The sequence below is a fragment of the Aegilops tauschii genome, chromosome 1 (genome assembly GCF_002575655.3).
Source record: "Aegilops tauschii subsp. strangulata cultivar AL8/78 chromosome 1, Aet v6.0, whole genome shotgun sequence".
NCBI classification, from domain to species: domain Eukaryota; kingdom Viridiplantae; phylum Streptophyta; class Magnoliopsida; order Poales; family Poaceae; genus Aegilops; species Aegilops tauschii.
Window position 1 is genome coordinate 330343794 of NC_053035.3, and position 9615 is coordinate 330353408.

General features: G+C 47.2%; 1 protein-coding gene across 1 annotated transcript; it reads right to left on the minus strand.

Moving 5' to 3' along the window:
* Positions 1-7496: 7496 nt before the first annotated feature.
* On the minus strand, positions 7497-8784 carry LOC109782356 (RING-H2 finger protein ATL2). The gene has a single exon (XM_020340969.4). The coding sequence runs from the start codon at positions 8454-8456 to the stop codon at positions 7893-7895; it is 564 nt and encodes a 187-aa protein (XP_020196558.1). The 5' UTR covers positions 8457-8784; the 3' UTR covers positions 7497-7892.
* Positions 8785-9615: the final 831 nt, after the last annotated feature.

Here is a 9615-nt window from a genome sequence, read left to right on the forward strand (position 1 = left end):
ATATTGTTGAAAATATACACACGGTAATTCGGTGCAAACAACATGGTAATATACACACCACAGACGTGATAACTTACTTAGCCTAAGCGTAATAACTTTGGACCCGAATTTTTTTTATTGAAAAATATAACGTCAATAACTTCTATGTACATAGTATGTTTATATATACGCGACAAATTTATATCTCAATACAACACCTCAGTAACTTTTGACCCTGGGATAAAAGCGGTTAAAAAATATACCTCCCGATAACTTTTATGTAAATAATATAATTATATACGCACTACAAAACTGATAACTCAGTACAAATACCGCGGTAATTGATACGTCTCCGACGTATCTATAACTTATGAAGTATTCATGCCATGTATACGACAATTTTATATGGTTTTGGTGCACTTTTATATGATTTGAATGAAACTAACCTGGAATGACGCTGTCATCAGCAGAACTACCATGGTGTTATTTTTGTGCAGAAATAAAAATTCTCGGATTGGGCTGAAACTTTTTGGTGATTTTTTTGGAACATAAGAGACCCCCGAAGCTTTGTGCGAGGACCAGATGACCCACAAGGACACGACAAGCTCACACAGCGCGGCCCCCGCAAGGGAGGGGCGACTGAGCTTGTGGGTCCCTCGGGCACCACCTTGATGTGAGACCAAAAAAAAATTATAAATAGGGAAACTCCCGAAACTTAACCTAGAACTTCCTCCCCGCTGCCGCAAGCCTCTGTACCGAAGCGATTCATCTGGAGGCCTTCTCTGGCACCCTGCCGGAGTGGGAAATCATCACCGGAGGCCATCTTCATCATCCCGGCAGTCTCCATGACGAGGAGGGAGTAGTTCACCCTCAGGGCTAAGGGTATGTACCAGTAGCTATGTGTTTGATCTCTCCCTCCCTCCCTCCTTCTCTCTCTCGTGTTCTTGATTTGACATGATCTTGATGTACCACGAGTTTTGTTAATACAGTTTGATCGTATGGTGTTTTTCCCACTCTATTTTGTTGTGATGAGTTGAGTGTTGTTGTTTGAGGTTTGTTATGTTGGTTTGGATATTGGATTTGAGATCACTTGATGTATGTCTTGCATGTGGATACCCGTGGTGACAATGGGGTATTCTATTGAGTCATTTGATGTATGTTTTGGTAATCAACTTGCCGATTCCCGTGGTGACATTAGGGTAATCTAGGCACATAGGTTGATACACGTTTTCGTTCTACTTTCTCTGATAGAAACTTTGGAGTGATTCTTTGTCGCACGTTGAGGGATTGTTATATGATTCAATTATATTAGCACTGTTGAGAGATTGCACTCGTGGAATTGAATAATTGTTATTACATTCCTGCACTTAGTCAAAACATTATTTCTGCCTCATGCTTGATGAGTTAGGGTCATGAATTCAATTTAAAGGACAATGGTTGTTTGTTTTATTTGAATGAAATGTTCCACGACTATGCACCGATTGTTGATGGACTTTTTATATTGAATCTAGAACAGGAACCGGTCTATGACATGAATGTCAAGAGGCATAAGCCTAATGAGATAAATCTGACATACTTCTAGCATTGCTGGCTTGGACACATTAGTTTGAAACGCATGAATAAGCGCCATGATGATAGGCTCCTAACTTTGTCCTACTTTGGGTCGTTCGAGACATGCGAATCACGCTTGCTCGGCAAGATGACTAAGTCTTCTTTTGCAAAGAGTTGTGAGAGATCGTCCGAGCTGTTGGAACTTATACACAGTGATGTGTATGGTCCAGTGAGCACAACTTCCAGATGTGGCTATCAGTACTTCGTGACTTTAACCGACGACTTGAGTAGATATGGATATACCTATTGATGCAGCACAAGTTGGAAACTTTTGAAAAATTCAAAGAGATTCAGAACGAGGTTGAGAATCAGTTCGGCAAGACTATAAAATTTCTACGACCAAATCGTGCGGGTGAGTACATGAGCCAAGAGTTTGATGATCATCTTAAAAGCCGAGGTATAGTACCTTAGCCCACACCTCCGGGTATGACATAGAGAAATGGCGTGTCGGAACGGAGGAATAGAACCTTGTTGGACACGGTCTGGTCTATGATGAGCAAGTCGGATTTACGCTTGTCATTCTAGGGATACGCTCTAGAAACTGCAGCTTTCACACTCAATAGGGTACCATCAAAATCCATAGGCAAGACACCGCATGACATGTGGACCGGGAAGAGTCCCAGTTTATCTTTTCTAAAGATATGGGGTTGTGAAGCATTTTTCAAGCGACTTATGTCAGACAAGCTTACACCCAAGTCGGATAAATGCATATTTATGGGATATCCGAGCGAAACCTTGGGATTCAGCTTCTACAATCGGGAAGAGAACAAAGTGTTTGTTGCTCGGAACGGGGTTTTCCTAGAGAAAGAGTTTCTCAATCGAGAAGCCAATGGGAGGATGGTCCGACTCGAAGAAATTCGAGGACCACTCGGGGACGACTCGGCTGGTGATGAGATCATACCGGAGTCGGTCAGGGAACCCATAGTGGAAGCGGCACCTAAACGACGAAGGTCAGAAAGATTGCGCGGAGTGCGTGATGTATTGTTGCTAGAAAGCGACAAGCCAGCCACATATGAGGAAGCGATGGTGAGCCCAGATTCCGAGGCATGGCTGGAGGCCATGAGATCCGAGTTAAAGTCCATGGATGAGAATCAAGTCTGGGACTTGGTTGACCCGCCGCCTGGTGTAACAGCATTGTTTGATCGCCTTGCTAGAGGTCGCTACTAGCCTAGCAGGTCGGAGGTGATTCGACCTGCGACCAAGCCGACTTGAACCTAAGGGGTCGTGCGCTTAAGGGAAGGAACTTGTGAGGCCGGATCCGACTCCACGAGCCAGATGCGATCCTACTTGGACTCGGATCCAGGCCGAACAGACTTTGGGCTTTAGGATCCATGCGAGGCCCGAGAGTTGAGCCCGCGGCAGATGCCTATATATAGTGGAGGTGTGGCACACTCATTCGATTGATCGCTTCAGCGCCGTGACGAGGAGGGAGTAGTTCACTCTCGGGGCTGAGGGTATGTACCAGTAGCTATGTGTTTGATCTCTCTCTCTCTCTCTCTTTCCTCTCTCCTCTCTCTCTCTCTCTCTCGTGTTCTTGATTTGGCACGATCTTGATGTACCATGAGCTTTGTTAATATAGTTGGATCATATGGTGTTTTCCCTCTCTATCTTGTTGTGATGAATTGAGTCGTGCTCCTTGAGGTTTCCTTATGTTGGATTGAATATTGGATTTGAGATCACTCGATGTATGTCTTGCATGTGGATACCCATGGTGACAATGGGGTATTCTATTGAGTCACTTGATGTATATTTTGGTAATCAACTTGTCGATTTCCGTGGTGACATTGGGGTAATCTAAGCACATAAGTTGATACACACTTTCGTCCTACCTTCTCCAATAGAAACTTTGAAGTGATTCCTTATTGCACGTTGAGGGATTGTTATATGGTTCAATTATATTAGCACTATTGAGAGATTGCACTAATGGTATGAACCCTAGCTAGGCCTTGCTTCTAAACATTGCAATATCGGTTGTGCTCACTTTTGTTACTTGCTATCTTGTTGTTTTTATATTTTTAGACTACAAAATCTATATCTTCTATCCATACTACACTTGTATCACCATCTCTTCGCCGAACTTGTGCACCTATACAATTTACTATTGTACTGGGTATGTTGGGGACACAAGAGATTTCTTGTATTTGATTGCAGGGTTGTTTGAGAGAGACCATCTTCATCCTACGCCTCCCACAGATTGATAAACCTTAGGTCATCCACTTGAAGAAAATTTGTTGTCGTCCTACAAAACTCTGCACTTGGAGGCCCAACAACGTCTTCCAGAATAAAAGTTGCGTAGTAGACATGAGTAACTTGTGACGCTAGGATAAAAGTTGTCGAAGAATATACCCCCGATAATTTCTATGTAAATAGCATGATAATATATGCATAACAGAGACGATAACTTACTTAGACCAGTCGTCGTAACTTTTTGACACGGGAAAAAAGTGTTGACCCCCCTCATAACTCATGTGTAAATAACATGATAATATACACACAACTAAGCTGATAACCTACTAGTCCAGGTGTGGGAACTTTTTGACCGGGAGGGGAGATTGTTAAAAGACACCTCTGGTAACTCATGTGTAAATAACATGGTAATATACACATAACAAAGCTGATAACTTAGTTAGCCCAAGCCTGATAACTTTTTGACCAAAAAAAAGTCGTTGGAACATACCAACATGGAATCAAGTTTCGAAGGTCTCGCCACGTCGAATTTGTTTTTTATGAAAACGACTTTTTGATTGGACCGATGGTTTGAGCTGCAAAACATTTTGAAGTTGCGAAAAAGAGAATCTAGTTGACCCCAGGAGGGGGTGTAGTTGTTGACCCCCCCCCCCCCCCCCCCCAATAAATTTTGTGTAAAATGCTTAGTCACAAACACCGTGGTAACTTGACCCGCGTAAAAAACTTGTTGAAAAGATATCCCACTAACTTTTGTGTAAAGAGCGTAGTATTATACACATCATAGACCTGATAACTTACGGACAAACATCGTGATAACTTGGGACCTGAGAAAAAAAGTTGATGAAAACATATCCGGTAGCTTCTCTGTAAATAGCATGGTAACATACGCACCAACACCACAGACCTGATAACTTTGGTACAAACAGCGCTGTAACTTTGATCGGGAAAAGAAGTTGCTGAAAACATATAACCGGAATGTATCGAAATGGGATCTAGTTTCAAAGGTCTCATCTTGAACTTTTTTTATGTGAAAACATTTTTTTGATTGGACCTACGATTTGAACTACAAAACGTTTTGAAGTTTCAAAATAGGGATAATTTAGGGTGACATAAGCTTATCTGTCCTCTAGTTTATTTGCACGCGGGGGAGAAGGTTGGATGACCATTTTTATGCCACAGTAATTTCTATATAAACAAGGCGGTAACTTATGTATCACAGACGCGATAACTTAGCCTGGCCTGCTAACTTTTGACTTAAAAAAATTGCCGGAACATACCAACATGAGGTCTAGTTTCGAAGTTCTCATCGCGACAAATCTTTTATGTGAAAATAGTTTTTGCATCGAACGAACTATATAGATTCACTCATTTTGTTTCGTATATAGTCCATATTGAAATCTGTAAAACGACTTATATTCAGGAACGAAAGGGAGTACTATGCATGTCACACCGCATGCGTGTCAACTACTCACCATGTGCTGCGCGAGAAGACCGAGTGCAGATGTTCGTACCTGTTCCTATATTCAGAATAGATGGACGTTATCACAGTCCTACAAGTAAACAATGGAGATAAAGTACGTACTGTATTTTTTTCCTAGAAGAAAGAGCGGAGGCGGGGAAGGCATTTTTGCTGCTGGTTTTGTGACTTTGGCTGTTGCTCTCAACTGGTGCCGTCTAGCTTCGGTGGCCGGTCATGATGCGGCGGCGGCGTGCGTTCCTTGCTTGCTTGGATCGGCGTCAAGCATCAATCCCAAGCCTTGAGCGAGACCGGTGACCGCCGACGAACAGCTATCAAGTACTCCCTCCGTTTGCAAAAACTTTATCCTCAAATAAATATATCTGGCATCAAGTTAGTGTGAGATATAAGATTTTTGGATGGAGGGAGTAGCAACATGTGACCGGCGGCTCCGGCAGCAGTTTCGTTGATACTTGGATGTTGGGTAAACATCTTTGTTCGTCGGCACATGGTGGATGCCGGTTGAAGCCAATCATGCCAGGCAGCAGCTAGCATCACATCACATCGCCCCGCCCAAGGTGCCCAAAATCAGCCAAAGATTCCGCAGCTCGTGACCGGTAACACCGAACAGTACGCGCGGCCAACTAATTAATCCCCGACTCCGTCCAGATCATTCTGCCGTACCCTATCGTACAACCAAGACAAGATGCCCCCTCCTCGTTTTGGCATCTCTTCATCAACCATCTTTCTCCTCCATAATACGTATCTTGGAGATAATGTTATGAGTCGTACGTCACGGGTCTCCGTACACCCACGTCCACATCAGCCCAGCCCAGCGGCAGCGGCGGTCAGGTTGGCGGTGCACCGGTGCGCGCATGTGGTACCCAGTAGTGCATGGCCGTAGCTTTCGATGGTGCCCCTTCCCCCGGAGCACATGGATCCGGCTGTCTTGTCGTCGTGCCTTTGAAAAATGGGAGGCGACGACGGAAGCCCGTGTGGTGTGGTGCGGTGCCATCACGTCGCTGTCGGCGTACGAAACGGTACGATCTGAGGACGGTACAACTGACCGCGGGCGACGACAACGTAATCGATCGATCGGCCGGAAAGAGATTTTTTTAAAGTTTTAGTTTAACGTCGCCGCTGTCTGGAGTACAACAACTCCTCTTGGAATGGAGGCGTGCTGGATTTGCGCAGGGCGCTTCTCGGTGCGTTGGGTAGCCAGGTAGGTGGTGTAGCCGTGAGCCTCCCCTCGAGGCTTATCTGCGTGAGCTGGAAGATATGCATGCATGGGGCTGGGGCAGCACGAAACCTGACGAAACGTGCGTGACCTGATCAGAGAGATGTTATCTACAACTCTATATACATATAGCCCATACTGTTGCCAGTGAGTGCCCATACTGTTGCATGCACGGCAGTGCAGTGACTCAGTGGACCACATCCATGACTCAAGGAGCTGGCAGCTAGCTCCAAGAACCGAATCCACTACGTGTGCGTCCAGGTGGTACCATGTACTGTACATGCGTGGAGTGGTCAGTGGTTTCGTTGCTATGGAAATGGCAGACACGACATGATCGAGCACTGCTACATGAAAGGGAGGATCTGATGTTCCACGGGAAAGCTACTTTTGATTCATAGGATTTTTACGTGATTTTCATAGGAATCGTCATCCTACGGAATTTTTTTTGTAAGCCTTGATTTGTAGTAGGAATTCCCCTAGTCTATTTCATAGAAAATTTTACACAAAGTCTGAGCTCTTGGAAAAATTCCTATGCCTCCCACACACACTTGTGCCAGCTCCCTTGTTTTACAATTCCATAGAATTCAAATGGGCAGGCGGATCATAGCAATCCTCTATTTTCCCCATAATGTTAATCAAAATAATGAGACCTAATTAAGCATCTGCGCGCTTTTATTCGCCATGGTTATTCAATGCTGAAGACAGGCGATGCAGCCGCGAGACCATTACATTTCAGTTTCTATGGCGCCTGCTTGAAAACTTTGAACGACCGAAGTCACTAAAGTAGAGAATTCAAGCATGTCGTAGTAGAAAAGCAGTTTCCTACTATTACAGTGACTTCCACTTGGGTGTTGAGTCTGCTTGTTTCTTGATTTCATGTGCCTAGATTCTAGGCGAGTTCAATTGGACTTCTACCTTCCCGAGTGAAAGGAAATCCCTTTCTCGTTTTGTAGAACCATGCAATTAGGTACCCATCAACATAGCCGAAAGAGCATATTTTCAACTTGATGGCCATGCCCAAAAATGTCGATCAAACCTTTTCATTAATAATTTACATATGTATATGATCTTACACTACTAATTTTGTCACGCACACAATCACACGCGAGCCTAATCTAATACTAATCTTACAATTCCAATCATACGCACATCATCATCATCATATAGAAGAAGACTCCGATTCAAATATGCATCTCACCGATCACCAAAACTGACGAGAGCCAGAGAGATACGTATAGTAACAAGAACACAACAAACCCAAAGACGAGGAACGAAGCCAACCGTACCTCGCCGACCCGCAGGAGTCAGATAAGGGATAGCGACACACCGACGCCGAAAGATGCGTGTCGCCTTCCGCCGTTTACGTGCTCCTCTGGCTTGGCTTTGGTAGCACGCGGCCTCGCCGGCGCGCGCAGATCCGCCTCACACCGGGCACTCCGCGCCGTCGTCTTTTGGGTCGTTCTTGGGCTCGGCGGCGGCGGGCGCAGGGGCGACCACGCTGGCGCGGCAGAGCGGGCACGTGGAGTGTAGATGCAGCCACGCGTCGACGCACGCGGCGTGGAACCGGTGCCCGCAGCGAGGGAGGAGGCGCGCCAGGTCGCCGTCCCGGAACTCCACGATGCACACCGCGCAGTCGGCCGCCGCCTTCCCGGCGGCTTCGCTGCTGGAGTCGAACACGGACACGGGCAGGGAAGACGGGATGTCCGGCTGCTCGGGGTCGCGCAGTCGCCTGGACGCTCTCGGCGAGGTCGCCGGAGACGAGTCGGTCGATGACGACTCCTCATCAGCACCTCCGGGGGTAGACGGCCCTCGCTTCCCGGAGAAGAACCGCCAGAAGTAGAAGAAGATGAGGACTATCATTAGCACGTTGATGCTGACGAGGCAGGCCGTCAGCATCGGGCCGTGCGGCGCCCAGTGCTTGCTCGTCTCTACCGCCGCCGCCGCCGTGGTCGCTGGGCTCGCGCTGCCGCTCTGGGGCGTTGACATGGTGGCGCTTGATGCAAGAAGATGGCTTCGGACGAGTGGAACGGCAGATGGCAGTTGCCAATGGTGTGCATAAATAGCACAGACCGAATCTTTCTTGTTTTACAAATTACAAACGAAAAAGGGCGTCCTTCCCAAGCAGATTATCAACTTTGTCGTTGGTAACTAAAAGGAGCACGAGGGACGAGAATGCACCCGAAGAACAGGGAAAAGTAGCAACTAAGAATGGGGAAGAAGAAAAGCGGAAGGACGAAGGTGGTGTAGGAAAGTGGAGAGAATGGGGGGGTTTATAAAAGGGTGGAGGATGAGATAATATTGGCTCTTGGGGTTTGGTATGTGCAAATGGTGATGAGTTTATTAACTTGGCAACGGTTTGACTGGGGTGTGGTGTGCAAATGGTGTTGTAACCTAGGTTGGCTCTTACTACTATCTCATGGCATTTCTAATTGATCGCCTATAACCGGTCAGAGGAGTAAAAACCTGGGTTTACTCATCTAAGCGGGACCTAGCTGATCACCGATAACTGTTGAAGGATGATCATTATCCAACGTCGCTTATCCCTAACATATATTTACTCCACCGCTTGACGACGGAGTAAAAAAAAAATTCTCCACTCATCCTTTCCATCTCGTCTGCTTCTACTTTTCCCCGTCCCCGCCACCGGTGACACCCCCTTCCCCGCTGTTTTCCGCCGCCCTCTCCTTCCAATGGCCGAACCCCGTGGATGGTGCTCCATGCCGCCGATCCGCGTCGTGGATCCGCCCCGCCACGTGAGCCGCGCGTCTTCAAGCGGCACCTCCTCAAGAAGCCGCCGCCGCCGCTGGTATGCGGCCCTCTCACCGCATCTCTGACTTTCCCGACCTCCCTCCGCGCGACAGCAGCAGAGGAAGTACATCGGCATCCACCAGCGGGGGTACGTGGGTGGCGGAGATAACCGACTGTGAGACCAACACGAAGAATTGGCTCGGGTCCTTCCACACGGCGGAGCTCGGCGCCCTCAAGTACGCCCGGTGGCAGGTCCGGTTGCACGACGTGCCCCAACTTCCTGTGGGGGACGGCGCCCGTTGAGCTCGTCACGCCGCCGTCAGGGGTGGTGAATGCGGCGATGGCTCGGGAGGACTGGGATGCGAGGGAGCAATTCGCTGCGGAGGCCGCCAACGTG

Coding starts and splice junctions, on each gene's coding strand:
- LOC109782356 (XM_020340969.4), bottom strand. CDS start 8,456: ATGTCAACGCCCCAGAGCGGCAGCGCGAGCCCAGCGACCACGGCGGCG.